The sequence below is a fragment of the Ambystoma mexicanum genome, chromosome 11, assembly GCF_040938575.1.
Source record: "Ambystoma mexicanum isolate Mex_15411 chromosome 11, UKY_AmexF1_1, whole genome shotgun sequence".
NCBI classification, from domain to species: domain Eukaryota; kingdom Metazoa; phylum Chordata; class Amphibia; order Caudata; family Ambystomatidae; genus Ambystoma; species Ambystoma mexicanum.
This window is the reverse complement of record NC_090934.1, coordinates 799,032,507-799,050,517: the sequence shown is the minus strand read 5'-3', so window position 1 is coordinate 799,050,517 and position 18,011 is coordinate 799,032,507. Positions and strand designations below refer to the sequence as shown.

Sequence of the window (18,011 nt, the reverse complement as noted above, 5' to 3'; positions counted from 1 at the left end):
GGTGGCCTGGAGGCAGTGCAGGAGGGTGGCAGGGTGAGCAGGTACATGGGTCCGAATGAACAGACGGTGGCCAGGTGCATGACCAAGAGAAGAAACAGATCAACAGGAGAGAAGGGGGGCAAAGGCAGAGGCAAAGAGGAAGGTCTTGAGATGCTTCTGGAACCGAAGATGTTTTTCCTCAAGTTTCAAGGTGGCCGGGAGGCTGTTCCAAATGGAGGCACCAGCCGAAGACCGAGATCTACTCGCAGCTCGTTTCTTTGCAAAACGACTAACCCTGAGGGAGTTAGAAGTAGAGGAGCGAAGGGCTCGAGAGGGGAGGTATTTACTGAGAGATAGTTGAAGGTATTTTGGACCCAGGCCCCAGAAAGCCTTGTGGACAATGCAGAAGGTTTAAAATGTAATCCTTGCATCCACTGGGAGCCAATGAAGGGATTTCAAGGCTGGAGAGATACGATCCCAGGGCTTGAGGCCAAGGACAAGTCTTGCAGTCCTGTTTTGGATTAGTTGTGGAGGCAGGTAGATTTAGAAAGAGGCTGTTACAGTAATCCAGTCTGGAAAGAACCAGAGCTTGGTAGACGGTGAGCTTTTGAGGGAAGGAGAGGAAAGGCAGAGTACCTCTAAGGAGGTGAAGTAAAAAGTTATATTTTTTTGGAGACATCAGCGATGTGTGCGGAGAAGGAAAGTGTAGAGTCAAAGATAACCCCAAGGTTCTTGGCCGCGCAGGTGGGGGTGGGAGGGGGGCCAAAGGAGTTCGCCCAGAGAATGAGAGGAAAGGATGGAGATGGTGTACCAATAAGGAGGATCTCAGTCTTGTTGGCATTTAGACATAGATCATGTGCAGTGCCACAGGGGAAGTCTTTCAGATTTCCCCAAGATTTAAATACCGTATCTTGGATAAACTACTGTTTCCAAGAGAAGTAAAGTGAAATTGACTTTACTTACATTTGTAACTTTCTAGACCCAGCACACACTGTGGGTGCTGGAGGGGGGTTACTTAATATCCCCTTTGTCTAGCTTTTCATGTAACGATTTTGTTACCCTTTCCTTGATGAATGGCTGGTGGCAGTGGTTTACTTTTAACTACCGTGGTGTGCATTTACCGCGGGCTGCGTTTGCAGCTGCAGTAAAGCACCCAAGGGTGCCATTTTTGTTAAAATGGCCCTGGTCGTCTTTTTTTTGCCATTTCTTTGTGGAAAGGTCCCTTCTTGAGATTTACTCTACGCGCCAAACCAGGTTTGGTCCCTTTGTTCACTTTCCCTTTGGCGGGATTCACGAGTGAAGCCGCTGTCATGATTCCTGCCCCTCATGTCCCCAGCCCTCCAAGATGTCGGGCTGGAGCCAGGCCATGATCACCTACATGGCCCTCCAGGGCCTCTCCATCCCTCCAAAGACCCACCCGGAGTCAGACTTGGCGCTTGTGGCACCAGGCTCACTCACTCCCATAGGATAACATTGGGGATTGGACTTGTAGTGCATTGATGGGGACAAGATGGATGCCCCCACATATTTTGGTTCCCAGAACTGCATGTGCAGTCTAGTCTTTTGGGTGTGGTTCTGCCCAGAGACACCTGGGATACCCAGAGACTATTTAAGCCATGCCCAGGCTGAGAAACATGCTGTGTGTTTTCTGCACCTGCAGCGTGACACTCACCGTGTTCGGATCGGTCTCCAGTAGGCCTGCATCTTTCTTCTGCGCTCCGCTCCTGCAAGAACACCATTAGGAACAGCCTTACCTTGCGGCGCTTCTGCCCATCATTCATTGCTTCTTCTGTTCTGCAGGCATCTTCGACTGTGTCATTCCCATCCCGGCACGCCGCTTCCTAAGGAAAAGGGAAAAGAACAGAAAAAAGGCATTAGTAAGCATTCAGCAAATCTTTGCTTATTTTTAAAGACTGTATGAGCGTCAAACGCTTACCTGAATCCCAGCCGCTCTGGGGAAACTGTCTCCGGAACTTCTCATCTATCTGCAAGAGGGAAAAGACACCCCAGGTTAGCGTGGAAACATCTAGAGATGCCGCATAACACACTTACTCACTGCATTTCTTCTTCATAACCGGCATCCATGCTGAAAATATCGCGGCACCTAAAAGACACAGAAAAAGAACTCCGTCCAACACAAATACAAAAGGGTCGCATCGTGTCTCACTCACCTTCAGCGCTAGTCATCTCGGCAGCACGCCGCCATCCCCGGACGCCGGCCATCAACTAAGGAAGGAAAGGAACAAAGTTAGAGAACTGTTCAAAAAACTCATTATACTTACCTGTCGGACTCTTGCCAGTGAAGTAACTAGGTAGCAACTAGCCCGCATCAATCAACGCGCCCCTGCGCTGAAAGCAGGGCGGAGAGCACACTTTCCAAGAAAACAAGGTGAGCTGTGGATCAAAGGGAAGGGTTGGACCCCGGGGAAGAAGGGGTTCAAGCACACAGGCACAATAGGGAGTTAAACTCTAGCAATCCTGTGTTTCAGTCCCACTCTCCAGTCGAGTAGACTCCAGGGAAGGATTTGAGGTCGTAAGAGGTCAGAACAGGCTGAGTGACGTCCCCGTGGATACCAGGTGAGCGTTACAGCCGCCTCTGGCTCCAGGGTGTCTGATGGGAGCAGAAAGTGAGGGATGTGCCCGAAACTCCCTGTGCTTAGTCTCCTAGGAGACCCAAATGCACTCTGTGGTGATTGGCTGGCTGTGTCCCCGGCAAGGACAGCCACCCTGCTGGGTGACTGACAGCTAGGCTGGAATGAATGGGAGAAACCTGCATAAAAGGCAAGGCTTTTTAGCTTGGAAGGCAGAGTCGACAACTGGACGAAGGAACCAAAGACGAGCTGGAAGACGACGCCTGCTGCAACTCCTGGACCGTTGGTTTGCCCACTGAAGCCCTGCTGCTGTGCTGAAACTCCAAAAAAAGAAGCCCCTGCAAGGACGACTTCTCCCCTTGAGTTGGTAGGATCAATCCACTCCAAAGTAAGCCACCTGGACATCCTCTCGGAGCTGGTTGAATTTCCAGAGTTGCTGCTGGAAACCGAAATGCCATGGAGAGGAACACCAAATTGTGTGCGTTGCTTTTAAGTTGGCCAAGAGCTCCAGGAAGATCCTCCGGGCTCCGAGGAAGCAGGATTGACCAAGCCTGAGCCACCTCAACAGAGTGCTGGACCCCAGAAGCAAGGAAAGTCCGTCTCAACAGCCAGAAACCGCTGTGTTGCTATTTGCAGTAGTCATGTGGAGCTGAAACACTGAAGTGCCACTTGTTTGAAGATTGCCAGTTGCGAACGCTGACTGTTCCATTGCAGTGCAGGAGTCCCCAGAAGTTCTCCCTCTTGTCCCCACGACTGAGGCCCACGAACAGTGAGATATGCAGAGCTGCCCAGGAACAGAGGTCATCTGCTACACTTTACAGTACCTTTAAATTGAAGTAAAGTCTGAAAGAACTTACCTCTTGTTGTGTAACAACACTTGTTCTCTGTTGGTGAGACTTGTTGTGGTTGCTCTGTAGAGTTGGTGATAGCTTCTTTACCTCACAAGCCTAAAAAGCTTGTGGCCCTACTTTGAATTCTTCTTTTCCACAAAGACTTTGAAAAACATTGTGCAAGACTTTTACCTACCTCTGTGTTAGGCAATGTTTGTATGCAGAACCCTCTGGTAACACTACAAACAACTCTATAGGAAACCCAACCTTTGATTTAAGCTTGTACTATACAGTTTTGGTAGCGTGTTTAGCAGCCAGGCTTATCTCAAGAGGGGTCAATGTGAGCTGTAGTGGAGTTACACAGAGATTCACAGTTACAAGTATTCAAATAAACTCTTACACTCAAGGTTTCTTGCATAAACAATTATTCATTTATTTATCAGTTAGAATAAGCCTTCTTCAGAAGGGAGCAATATAATAGAAACACACAAATACACTTCAATACTGTACACTGAGTTTCTAAATCAGTAAAAACCCTTTTGGGATGGCCCACACACACAACCTACACCCACAGGTGACTTCAATGACTAGGGTGCTGGGGAAATTAATATCTTACTATTGGCATTTAGAATACTCTTAGAAATTGAGAAAAGGTAAAGGTTATTAGAACAACAAGAGACCACAAATATTCTTAAGCAGGCAAATACTTTTGGATCCCCCTAAAAGAGTCATTCAGTTCAATAGTCTAAGCCAAAGTCAATAGTCAAACGTCTTGTATAGGATGAAGCACTTCCGGTAGGTAAATGGAAAAGTCCTTGCACAAGTTCTTAGGAGTCTTTGATGAAAAGAAAAATCAAATGTAGGGCCACAAGCTGATTAGACTTGTGAGTAGAAGATGATGCCAGAAACTCTACAGCAAGAGGTAATTCTCAGGCTTTTTACAGTACCTTAAAAATGAAGAAAAGATGCAGCAGATGACTTCTGTTCCTGTGCAGCTCTGCAGGTCTCACTGTTCCTGGGCCTCAGTCATGGGGACCAGAGGGAGGACGTCGGGGGACTCCTGCAATGCACTGGGACGGTCAAAACTTGCAACCGACAAACTTCACTTTCAGTGGCTGTTCAGTGTTTCAGCTCCTTGATGTTAGGCAGAATTGCATGCAGTACCCTCTGAGACCACCACATACAATTAGGACTACAGGTGTAAGCAAAACCAACCTTTGGTATAAGTCTGTACTACACAGTTTGTGGTAGCGAGGTGAGAAGCCAGACTTATCTCAAGGGGGAATGTGAGCAGTAAATCAGTGGTTCAAGTAGACACACTCAAGGTTTCTTGATAAAACTCTTATTAATTTATTACACAGTCATTAAGAAAATATTCACTAGACGGAGGCAACTTAATATTATTTACAAATACACTTCAATACCAAACCAATACGTTTAAGTAAATTAGGCTCCCCCGAAATAGGAGCAAAATAGCATTTGTTATTTTCAATGGGAGTAAAAAGGCGCAAGTTAATAGGATAGATCACAAATAGGCCTAAGTCAATGGGCTAGTGTCTTGGATAGGAGAGAGCAGTTCTTGTAGTAAACTGTAAAGTCTTTGCCAAAGTTCTCAGAAGTAGTTCGTACAAAAAAGAATCATATGTTGGGTCACAAGCTGATTAGGCTTGCAAGTTGGGTAAGTTTCACAAACTTTCACCGCGAGAGGCAAGTTCTCAATCTGGTTGGCACAGTACCTTAAGAAGAAAAGATGCAGCTGAAGACGTTGGTTCCTGGCAGTTCCTGCAGATCTCGCTGTTCCTGAGTCTCAGTCGTGGGGACAAGAGGGAGCACTTCGGGGACTGGACAAACAAGCTGGTAAAATGTAAGATCTTCTGTTCGAGTAGCTGTCATCAAGCACACAAGCTGGTGTCCTTTCCCCTGGTTATTCCTACCCAGCTCCGAGAATCGTATCCAGGTGGCTTATGAGTTGATTGGTCCCACCAACTCAAAGGAAGAAGTCGTCCTTGAAGGGGCTTCTCTGTCGAGAAGAACTTGACCATTCAGACCTGCAGCAGGGCTTCACCGGGCAAACCAACGGTCCAGGAGTTGCAGCAGCCGTCATCTTCCAGCTCGTCTTCAGTTCTTTCGTTCCAGTTGTCGAGACTGCTTTCCAGCCCAAGAGACTCTCCTTTTAAATAGTGTTCTCTCTTTCATTCCAGCCTAGCTGCCACTCACCCAGCAGGGTGGCTGTCCTTGCCGGACAGTAAGCCAGCCAATCACGGCAGAGTGCATTTGGGTCTCCTAAGAGACTAAGCACAGGGAGTTTTGGGCACCTCCCTCACTTCCTGCCCACCCCAGACACTCAGGTGCCAGAGGCGGCCTTCAGTCCTGAAGCCTGCCAAAGGCATGGAAACAAAGGGACCAAACCTGGTTTGGCGCACAGACAAATACTAGAAGGACCCTTCCAAAAAGAAGGGCAAAAAAAGACGACCAGGACTCGTGGCTCCTGCAATTTTTAGCTACTGGTGTTCGCGGTCAGGACAAATCATGGTAGTTTGTTGTAAAACCACTGCCACCAGCCATTTCGATACAAAAGGGTCGTATTTGACTGCTACATCAGTTTCTAGACACAGAGGATACTAGGTAACCCCTCCAGCACTCTATAGGAAGATAGTGTGTGCTGGGTCTAGGAATTTAAAGACTAGTAAAATCAATTTAACTTTACATTCTCTGGGAAACAGTAGTTTATCCCAGAGAAGGTATTTAAACCTTTGGGAAGTCTAAAAGACATCCCTGTGTCACTACACTGAGGGTGCTGTGTAACACACATGAAAAGATGATGCCTATGGAGTTATCTTAAAACTCCATAATCAAAGAACACGAGTAAAATGCACATCAAAATACATGAGTGGGGAGAAAAAGGCTCACACTCTTTCCAGGTAAAATAATGAAGAACTCAAAATCCAGCAAAGTTACTTGGGGTCTCTAAGGTGAAGGGAATTAGCACATTTATGAGAATTCTCCCTAACACTTGTGTCTACCGCAAATAGCAACACTGCGGTTCCTGGCTGTCGAGATAGACTTTCCTTGCTTCTGGAGTCCCGCACTCTGTTGAGGGGGCTCAAGCTCGGTCAGTCCTGCTTCCTGGGAGTACGGAGGATCTTCCTGAAGCTGTAGGCCAGCTTAAAAGCAACGCGCACAATCTGGTGTTCCGCTCCCTGGGTATACGGTTTCCAGCAGCAACTCTGTGCAAATTCAATCAGATCCGAGATGGATTCCAAGTGGCTTACTTTGGAGTTGATTTGGTCCCACCAACTCAAGGGGAGAAGTCGTCCTTTCAGGGGCTTCTCTGTCGATGCGAACTTGGCGTTTTGGCACTGCAGCAGGGCTTCACCAGTCAAACCAATGGACCAGGAGTTGCAGCAGGCGTCCTATTCAAGTTCTTCTTTGGTTCCTTTGTCCAGTTGTCAACTCTGCCTTCCAAGCCAAAAGCCTCGCCTTTTATTCAGTTCTCTCCTATCATTCCAGCCTAGCTGTCAGTCACAGAGCAGGGTACCTGTCCTTGCCGGATAGTCAGCCGGCCAATCACTACAGAGTGCATTTGGGTCTCCTAGGAGACTAAGCACAGGGATTTTCGGGCACCTCCCTCACTTCCTGCCTAGCCCAGGCACCCTGGAGCCAGAGGCAGGCTTCACTCATGAATCCCGCCAAAGCGAAAGCAAACAAAAGGGACCAAACCTGGTTTGGCGTGCAGAGTAAATCTCAAGAAGGACCTTTCCACAAAGAAATGGCGAAAAAAGACCGGGCCATTTTGACAAAAATGGCACCCTTGAGTGCTTTACTGCAGCTGCGAACGCAGCCCGCGGTAAATGCACACCATGACAGTTAAAACGAAACCACTGCAACCAGCCATGCAGTGCGGAAAGGGTAACATAACAATGTCACATGAGAAGCTAGACAAAGGAGGGATATTAGGTAACCCCTCCAGCACCCTAGTGTAAGATAGTGTGTGCTGGGTCTACAAAGTTACAAATGGAAGTAAAGTCAATTTCACTTTACTGCTCTGGGAAACAGTAGTTCATCCCAGGGAAGGTATTTAAACCTTGGGAAATCTGAAAGACTTCCCTGTGTTACTGCACTAAAGGTGCTGTGTGACACAATGTAAAAGGTGCCTATGGAGTTTGTCAGACTCCACAACCAAAATAATCAGTGTACAAAAATCACATGAAAAAACATGAGAGAGTGGGGGAAAAGGGTCTCACTCTCTCTGGGTTAAAAAAAAAAAATCAATTCCTCAAAATCCAGCAAAGCTGCTGGGGGTCTCTAAGGTAGAGGGAATTGGCACATTTCTGAGAATTCTCCCTAACAGAGCTGTTGCTGTGCTCCACCAGTACAGTGTTAGAATTGTTACTGTTGTTGATAGTCAGGCTTTGATACTAACATTTTCTGAAGGTACTCATTAATGTATAATTTTCCAACCTTTTATTGTCCCGCAATGGGACCTTACTTTGATTCTCTTGGTTTGGATGGCGGCTCAGATCTATTCTGGTCCATTCATTTAAAGTTGCCTTTCTTGTGGTAATTGCCTTAACACTTGTGGTTTCGAATGGATTATATGCTGCCACTGATTCATCATCTATTATCCCTAGCCCAGCGCAGCTCTTCTCTGGAAACTTTTCCACTGCCGGGGGGGCGCAGCACAGCTCTGCTTCAGTTCCGTCCGATGCCTCTATGCGCACCGCGCCCGATAGGACATCTGGGCCAGTATATATATAGTGGCGCAGCACCCCATGACCTTGGTTCCTTTTTTCTGCACACTGTTTGCTAGTCGGGAACATGCTAGTCAAGCTTCTTATTTTTGAAAACGCCATGCCGACTCTGTCAACAGTGTGCGGATTGTGGCCGGTAGATGTCTGTGCCTGATCTGCACTGGATATGCTTGCACTACTTGGGCGTGGGCCGTGACACCCAGATTGCGGGTTGTCGGTCCATATACCCAAAGGACCTATGAGAGGCGAAGATAGTCACGTTCGTCCACAAGGCAAAGGTTGAGGTGCCTCGGTTAGGGATCTGAAGGCTCTGCGCGTTTAGATGGAGAAGCATTGTAAGAGCTCACGCTCCCTGAGTGATTCCTCATTGCCAATCTTCTTCCACCTCAAAGAAAGAGCCACTTCTCTTAAGGATATCCTTTTCCAACCCAGTCCTCCACGCTGGAGAAATGGGAGAACTTCCGCCTGAAGATGCTTGACATCTTGGCCAGTCCTTCACACACAACTCCATAGGAAAAAGTAAAATGTACATAATGAACATGTACAGGCAAATCAGTCCACTTTCATCATTTGATTGCGCCTCTGCCTCAAGCATATTTGTGATTCTTGGCACTAAACAAGCTTGATTTTTGGCCTATGAACAATTTATTGAATAACTATACATGTGTTTTGTTGTGACGCCACACTTTTGAAAGGGGACTGATTTGCCCTTAAATGTTGATTTTATAACTGTGTACATTTTACTTTTACCTATGAAGTTGTTGTGTAGGTTTAGTTTGTCTTGAACTTCATAGGGATTCCAGGACCCCTGGTGCTTGTGTAGTGTTTTCTTTTTCATGTTTGCCAAGACACTAGCTGTTGCGGTGGGAACCGTCTGCGCCGGATTTTCTGCGACTGGCAGGGTACACTCAACAGACCACTCCCGCATAACTAGGTGCTGTCGGTGCCATATGGCAAGGCAACCGGTGCCTTTTGGGCTTGAAACCATGAGTTCTAGGGAGGAGAGAGACTTCCTGCAGGAATTTTACAGAGGAGGGGAGGACAAGCTGGACCTGAAAGGGGCCAGCGGCCTAGACACTTACCCGCAGTTGGACATTTTACCAGCTCCCACCCCAGACGTTCTGGACAATGCCCTAAAGAAGGAAACCTTCCTGCCCTTTAATGTGACGTCGGAAGCCCCAGTACTGTAAGTGTGGGAAAAAATCCTCCACCTGGTACATCTGCTAGGAGCAATTATAATGCCAGTAACAGCCTCCCATGCAAGAGGTCCAAGAAAGCGAAGAACATAAAGCCTTTAAAAAAAATAAAGATTTGTTACTCAAGGAAATTAAGGAGATTGAGATTAAAACAGGTTGATGAGCGGGAGCACATATTGAGCCAGATCCTGTTCCTGGACCCGCTCTTGGAACTGATAAAAATATCAAGAAATCAAATGCGTAAGGGGGGGGGAAGTCAATTGAGGTAGTTAATACTGCTTTGGGTTTGGCTTTAGAGCGAGGTACTAGCTTCCCTTTCCTGAACAAAGTGAAGGTTATAGAACGGGGGGGCCATCTGTTATATCTCTATGTATGAGGAAGAGACTCTTGACTTGGATAATCAAGCATTGGGGCATCCAGAGGCTTTGCCAATGCTAGGATTGGATATGGTGGCGATTCTGGCAAACCCTCTGTTTGTTAGGTGACTCCACTGCATAAGCCGGTTTTTGGTAACAACAATAGGGATGCTCTTAACAATGAAAATTCCTCGGTCTGCAAATGAGCTTTGTGTCTATACACTGCCAATACAAGCAGTGTGTTTGCTGTATTATGTCTGGAATTTGTGTTGGGAGTCAATGATGGGATACTATTGAACCGGGCAAATGTTTTATATCTTTTTGCAGACACTCCTGCGTTGTTGAATGGGTATACAGTGATGTTGACGAATTGACCATAACGAATGACTCTTATAATGAAAAAATATCTAATTTTCTGTTCAAAGTATATATGGGGGCCTAGGGTAAAGCATTAAAACTGGTGTGGAGGGGGTAGGGTGGGGTAATAAAGCTAGGGAAATAGTGGTTTTTGGTCGGGGGGGCCCAAATTAAAAAACATTAAATCAATATTTTTAAATTTTTTAGGATTCTTTATAATTCGTTATAAAAGTTTATTTGATTCATTATGATCACATGGAACCGAGGAATGTTCTTTCAAATGATATTGTGCTGGTTGATTTTCCGGATGAATCAGAAATAGATGTTGTGTTCCTTCATATTATCTAAAGGCATAACAGGTATGTTATACAAGGTTGAGGCCCTACAAATTATGGGATACGCCACTGTAAAGTGGGAAACACCTAATCGAAAATTAGGTCTGGAAAACGGCTCTCGAAGATGAAGTGAAGATGAATTTGCGAGGGTCCATTCAATCAAGGACATTTCTTGGGGATAAAGCTTTCGGTGCAAGTTGCTCGGGTGAGAAGGAGTGGGACTGGTTGGCGAGTTGTTTAGCTTCTGGGTACACTAAGGTTGGAGTGCGTTATAAAAAATGGGGGTTGGTGATGATATGGCCTCCTGGAAACGCGCATGGTTTCAGTCCCCTCTTGATTCTAGAGAGAGATCTTGTCCTGCAGAAACAATTCCACATAATAAATCTCCAGGCGGTGTGGTTGCAGGAAGCCCCATTACCTGATGGCTGTTACTTTCATTCAAACTGCTGTTCAGGGTCCCTTGGGAAGGCAAGCGGGGGCCGGGGGAGGGGTTATTGGTTACGGCTATTTCAAATTGTTTAATTGGAACAGTGGTTGACAAAATTGTAGCCATCTGACTATGATTTGGTCATTGTGGGTGATCTCAATTGATATTGTCGAAGTTGGAATGTGGGGGATCTCTGAGTAATTGGAGGAACTCCATTATTTGGATAAAGGTAATGAAGATTGGAATTTCAGCTGCTTGAATATATTTAAGGTAAAGGATGGTGTGCTGGAGTAAACGTGGAGATCAGCTACCCATGCCTCTACAATTGACTGCATTTCTGCCTCTCAGACCGCTTCCGATGACTCTGTGGATTTTCATGTCCGTGATACGGATAGAAGCGATCACTGGCTTTTGGGATGCTCATTTCATCTGCCCTGTGCCAAAAGTGAGCTTTCCTCCACTGTTAATTTGAAAGTGAATTATTCAGGTAACTGGATTAAATGGAATGTAAGTTATATTAGTTATTTTAACATGGTCTTGAAGGATATTTTTGATTCAGCTGATGGAGTGGCCATCTTAGAATGCTTCTTTGTGCCGTGCCGTTCTGATTTCCTCCAGTTAAACTGAGTGGAAATGAAATCTGAGCAGTATTCATCTAGGCTAAGGGAAGTGATTTATAGAAAGGCCAATTTTGACACAGAGATTCATGAAAAAAAAGGTCGGCTGCGTGTCTTCAGAAAAATGGATACTGGTTGTGTGCATATCTGGCAGCAAATTGAAAATGTTGACGGAAGTTTAAAAACTGGCTTGGAGGGAAGGCGGCCAGTTGGCAGGTGAGAGAATGTTTAGAGTACTTGTTAGCAGGGTTTCAAAGGCTTTTTTGAATCGTGCTATGTAGGAATAGGGGGTAAAGATCAGAGGGGGATTTAGCCTTCTTACGGGTTCTGTCTGGGCTCTGAACTTTGAATTAAAGAAATGACATTGTCTCCTTCATAAAAGCAGCTAAAGCTTCTAGAGCGGATGGCCCCAATGGGTTTCCTAATGTGATATTCAAAGGGATCCTGTTTTATGGGCAGACATTTTGTTTAGTTCACAAATATTTTGGCAACGAAGATACCTGAATCGTGGCATACGCCAGATTGGTTCCTAGTTTTAAGAAAGACAACAGACTGTCGCCTGCCAATTATCTTATTGCACTTTTGGACTCATGCAGCAAAATATTTGCAACATTAGTATTAAGGGCTCTGAATATATGGGCAGTAAGTGTGGGGAGAGTGGACGTGTACACCAAGCCGGGTTCGCAAAGGGCTTGGGTACACTGTTAAATGGGTTCCTTTTTGTTCATAATATTAAAAACAAACCGGCAAAAAATGTATTGACCCATTGTGCGCCTGTGATATGGTCGAAAGGAACATTACTATTCACAGTGTGACGAAAGTACAAGTTAGATTGGATGGTAAAGTTACCCCATCTGCCCATGTTGGAATGGGTAGAGGAGTGTGCCACTGCTGTGTTCTGGCGCCAGCACTCTTCAACAAATACATTGTCCCATTTAATCAATTTTTACAGAGCCACACTGTAACCTGCCTACTGTATTTTACGGATGTATTACCAACATTTGGAAATGACTGGCAAGTTTTGGAAGGATGTATCTGGCGAAAAGTGCTAGTTTTGCCACAATGTGTACCGATGCCAGTCATAAGATACGAGTTTAGGTTGATTTCTGTTGCTTGTATGAAGTGGAAGTCATTGGCCTTAAAGTTCGTGATCCTCCACAAAATTCAATGTTCTGTGGTTTGAATACATTGAGCAATAGAAAGGTGAAGTGTCTTCATAAATGGCTGGTTGTGTACTGCGATTTTCTCTGAACTGGATAGGAAGATGCATTTTATGGAAGCTCCTTTACATGAGATTAAGAAGGCATTATGGGAAATGGATTGGCGATGCACACATGCCTTACATATGAATTATTCACGTTTTAATGTTGTACTTTCACATGAAAAAACTTATGATCCTGATATCAAGACGTTAGCATGTCCGAAGTGGAGGTCCACGTTTTTAAGATTTCGCCTTAACCGTTTACCAACCATGGAAGTGGCTGGAGCTCGAAAGGGGTTAGAGTTGTCAGATGTTGCAAATTATCTAAAGTGGAAGATCAACTAGAGATGTTGGAGCACCTCTTGACGGTTTGCCCTTTGTCTTATTCCATCACGCACAAGCACTTCAATAGGTTTTTACTGAATCGGAGGTTCTACAATCCTTTTGGTGAATGATCTTAAATGGTTCACAGGTTTCATTAATATTAGCTGCCTTTAGAAGCACAGAGGAATACTTTTTGTACTGCTTTAAGGTTTGTGTATTTTAGGATGTCCTTTGTCTGGTGTATTTATTGTACATTTAGGCTAATTTGGTTTTATGTTGTCTATTATCATATTCCTGTATTCTAATTTCATATTTTTGGTGTTTTCTGTTAGGTTGCACCACCTGTTGAAGAAACCGTAGAAAAGGCAGAGGAGCCAATGGAGCATTAACCTTGGATGAAATGCGTATTTAAAGGCGGATGTATTCTATTGCGGACTACCATTACTCCAATTCTAAAACATTTATGGATACTTTTAAATGGTGCATATCTCGATTTGCAGATATGAGCATAGATTTGAAACATTTGTTTTGACCAGAATATTAATTTTTGTAAGGGTAAATAAATGTTTTTCTTGAGCTGTGCTTTTTTTTCTTGCCTCGTTCGTATGTTCGAAGAACAGTGTGACCTGGTGACATCCATAAATTGAATAAAAGCAGAATCGCCCAATTATAAAGCATGATCTATCTACTTGGAGAGCGTTTTAGTGCAGTTACTCAAAATGGTATTTGGCTTCATTTGACGTAATTGGGTGGGTTAGGTGTTCAAAATCCACATTTGGTGGACCTTTTATCTATGCTGCAGCATATTTTGCCCTGCAGCATTCTGGCATATGCCTCACCAGAAAGGCTCACTTTTATACACAACATGATTGTTGCTTTTTGAAAATTGCTTGATTTTATAGGGGTTTCATTTGCTATGTGGGTCCTTCTGTAGTGACTGTCGGCATGTACTCAGTACAGACACATGACTAAATGGGATTTGCCAGATGACTCCATTCTGAGAAACACACTGCTATACTCCTGGGCTTTGCTTTTACCTTACTTTTATTTCAGTCCAGTTTATTCATTTGAAGTGACCCAATACAACTTCTCAAAGCAGGCAATTGATAAAGATGAAAGCCAAGTACTGGTACTTAGTGACCACCCTGAGATGGAGTCATATATGTAAACCCCAAAGACCAGTTTAGTTGTTGTAGCCCAAGTGTTTTATTCATTAACCAAGGAACAGTAAGAGTCTAGTAGTCATTTCGAGAAGTTATTTTCTACTAAGGGTAGAAGGGCATAGCTAAAGTTAGGCTGAAGAGCAGGTATATCAAAAATCTATAGATGTTCTTCATTTCATACCTGTGCAGGAAATTAAACGCGAGATGGAAAGCTCCAAATTAAGGTAATAAGTCAATCGTCCCTTGAGCAAATTTAGAAGCCATGATGTTTAATAGCAAAATCATGATCTTAAACGTTTCTTGCACAGTTATTTGGGTGGGCTCATCCTGGCCCCAATCCACTGGCCAATGAAGTATCCCAGCTTTGTCTTTGCAGGTTTCACCATTCAGACCCTCCAGGGCACAATGTTTAGCACCTGCTGTACCTTTGAAACATACTTATTTTCCATCAACTTTTACTTTAGGGTGAAGGCAGACTGTCATAAATGACAGGGTCTGCTATGGTCACGCGGTGATAAGTGGGAGCAGCTAAAAGGATTTCTTTTTTGAAAAGCACATGAAAGATAAATATTTAAAAAATAAATGCCCCAGTATTGCCAATTAGTGCTTTATGCCAGGGGATACTCAACAAGTGGAAGGTGCAGCCCTCACATGTCCAATTGCACCCATCATTCCCAAGTGCATGCTTAAATGTTTGCTGAGATTTGTGAAGCGGTCTGTCGCCACAAGTGGCTCTTCACACTGTTTACAGTGACGCCCATTAAGCTAGTGTATGAGAGAAAAGGGTCTAGGCATTGTAATAAGAGATGTAAATAAAGGTCTTCAGTTTCTTTTTAAAGATTAGGAACTTGATGTTTTTCTCAAATGTCCACGTATGCTACCCAACAAGAGTTAATACATCATATTCATGGTACTGGCACGATTTGTCTAAAGTGCATGCTATTAAAATAATGTTCTAAAAATGTTTCTATGAAGTAGTTTCTGTGAACTTTTTAAAATGCCATAATGTTTTTGGTCATTGTTACTCAGTTTGTTTTAAAAATCATGATTGGCCAGTTTGTTTTTCACAATTAGAAATGCTCCCAAACCTGTTAGCATCCTTTCACGTTTTAGTGTATTGCCAAAGTGCTGTAAAATTCACCATTTGGTGCTAGTTTCAACCAAAGTTACTTGGGGGAGAACTGCCAAACCCCTCTGCATGAGGTCTCATTAAAGGTGTGTGGTAACACAAACAGCACCTATTTTAGTGTCCACCATTTTACATGCTTGGAAGAGTATCAGCCCTGCATTGTTCCCATGGAACGTAGCTTTGCTGCCGATAAATATCACTATCGCAAGGTGGAATAGCTCTTTGGAATACCTCCAGTTTTTTTCATCCACATAAGAGATGGGGATAACATTTTTAAAATCTCATGATGTATTTAAAATGGGATTTCCTGGGGGTTTGGCCTGGCTGGTTGTTAATGGCGGTGTAACTCCATAGCTCTGCACCTCGTGGCCTGTTAACAGATTTTATTCAGCTTTCTAGGGTCGTGATCTGCAGCTACAGCCGACAGAATATGGTTTCGGAAGGTACGGACCACCAGTATCCTGCTTCGTTAGGTCTGCAGACCTTGACATCGCTCTGATTTCCAGCTGGACTCGAATGGGTGCCTGGATCTCTGCGGCGATGAAAAATGGCAGCTTCCACAGTGAGGCAGACCTGTCATTAGGAATACTGGAGTTAGAGCTAGTGTGGACACGGCTGTTCTTTGTAGAAAAGGAAGAATTTTTCCTTAAGAGCCGTCCATGTGTCTATTCTCCATAAGTACTCCATTCCTTTTTTTTATTTCTCTTTTCGTGATCCTATGAAAAGAATAATTGATTTTTTTCTGTTCTATAAAAAGAATAATTGATTTTTTTCTGTTCTTCAAACTAAATCTAATTTTCTATTGAGAATTATAATTCTGTGTGTTCAATTTTTTGTTATACTTTTTTGTTACTGTAAAAAAAAAATTGTTATTGGGATTTTTTTCTTCTTTGGGAAATAAATATTTCGAAAAGTTCTACAAACTTGCCCTCTTTGTTTTCAGAGAATTCCACTAAAGTGTATGATACCAGTTTTTGGTATTTTTTTGAATAATTTAACTACAGTTACTTTGGTACACAGTAAGAAGGGACTTTCTGTGCTAGTCCACAGTGGGCGCAGCTGGAAGCAAGGACTCGCTGATGCTTGTTTAGTGAGACGGTTCGGCAGCTCTGTGGGGGGTCATCCTGAGCAGTGGCAGCCGACTACCGACGCTCCCCCTGGCCTTGAAGCATGCATGGGGATGATTGGTGGAGAGCGCATATATTTGCTGATGCAGACTCTGGTGAAGCTGGTGGTGGGGCTGCGGGAGGATAGAGTAAACCACAGCTGTTGAGCGGTGAGAAACTGTTGCATTTGGCCGTCTTCCAAGGCAGCCTCTTTCCGACTTCTGGCCCTGGTGTCCCCCATTGCGGCACGGATGTTAGAGTGTTGAGGTGCAGAGCCCAATCCAGGTGTCTGCCTGCAGAGCTGAGAGCCTGGCTCCAGTATGCAGCCTATGGCAGCAGGGAGGCGGTGGAGACCTGCAGTCAACCATTCGGAATTGCAGCCGAGTCCCCGAGCTGGCAACGACTGACGGAACCCGACGCATCTGGGACCAATAAGGAGGATCTCCAGCTACGAGCGCTCAGATCCAGCCTGTCTATTGCAGGGGCGTGGAGGAGCTTTACTTAATGAGCCTGTGATGCAGGGGTGGCAGAAGTGCTTGATATTCCTTGTATTCTGATTTGTGCGGCTAGAGTTTCCCTGGCCGGAGTCATTATTGGAGACCTGCCTCTACTTCGGGGGGCTGAAACCCTGGAAAAGATGGTGAAGTACAGCTAGTGAAGTCGAGTTGCCCGCTGACACCCTTCCTTTTTGTTTGGGCCCCTGTCCAGGGATGTTGGTCTGGGGTCATCCTCACCGCCTTTGAAGCTACTAAAGCTCATCTGGCGTTTTGCAGGGAGCAGGCCCTACAGAAGCTTTTTAGAAGGTGTCGAGTGCGGGGTGAGAGACTCCGGTGTGGGTTGAGGTGGCCTCATCCTCTGGAGCGGTAAGGTGATTCCAATAACACTGCCAGGTAATTGGAGCGGACACTTGTGCTCAATCCTATTGGGTAGGGAGCTCTTTACATCTCACATTGGAAGTATCTGTCTATGAGCAGAATGAAGTTATGTTGATTTATACCGCATACCACCCAAGGGCAGTCTCCAGGCGCTCACGTAGCTCTGCAAGAAAGAGGACTGGGTTGGTTAGTGAGGGAAGAATGGTGGGGATAGGTCGAGAACCAGGAGAAACTGGCATCTGTGTGTGTTGGCTTGCAGACAGTAGGTTGCGTGCACTGGCTGGTTGTATCCATACGGGTAAGGTCCAATGCCTTGATTGTTTCTATGTGACTGTTTGATATGTTGCGGGGTGTGTGTGTTTTATGTGTAGATTGGCTGGTGTTCAAGCTCATGCGCTCTGGCTTGTTGTGTCCATACGGGTAAGGTCTAGTGTTCGGGTTTGTTTTTTGTGTGTTGCTTGTGTTGGTGTATAGGTTGGCTAGACCACTGGGTGTGTATAGTATTTGGGAGGTATGTTTGAGGAGGTAGAAGCGGGTGGGTTAGTGCTTTGGGTACTCTTTAAATTCTATCTACACAGTCCGATCTGTTGTGACAAATGACTAATCTCCGTAGTTCTTCTTAGTCCGACACATTGTTCATCTTCTCAGTTCTAAGTGTGACCCATGGTTAATCTTCACAGTTCTCTGAATGTGATGCCTGATTAATCCTCACAGTTCTTTTTAAGAGTGACGCATGGTTGTGACAAATTAAAATAGTCGATTATTTGCTTAAAA

The 18,011-nt window shown here is 44.8% G+C and overlaps 1 protein-coding gene across 1 annotated transcript in view; it reads left to right on the top strand.

Annotated features, from left to right (window-relative positions):
- The window catches only part of PSMA1 (proteasome 20S subunit alpha 1), a 356,676-nt gene extending 343,136 nt beyond the window's left edge, over positions 1 to 13,540 (top strand). The window contains exon 10 of the mRNA XM_069623735.1: positions 13,297 to 13,540. Within this exon, the coding sequence (XP_069479836.1) occupies positions 13,297 to 13,353 (57 nt within the window). The 3' untranslated portion in view covers positions 13,354 to 13,540. The remainder of the gene's footprint in view (positions 1 to 13,296) is intronic.
- The last annotated feature ends 4,471 nt before the right edge of the window (positions 13,541 to 18,011 follow it).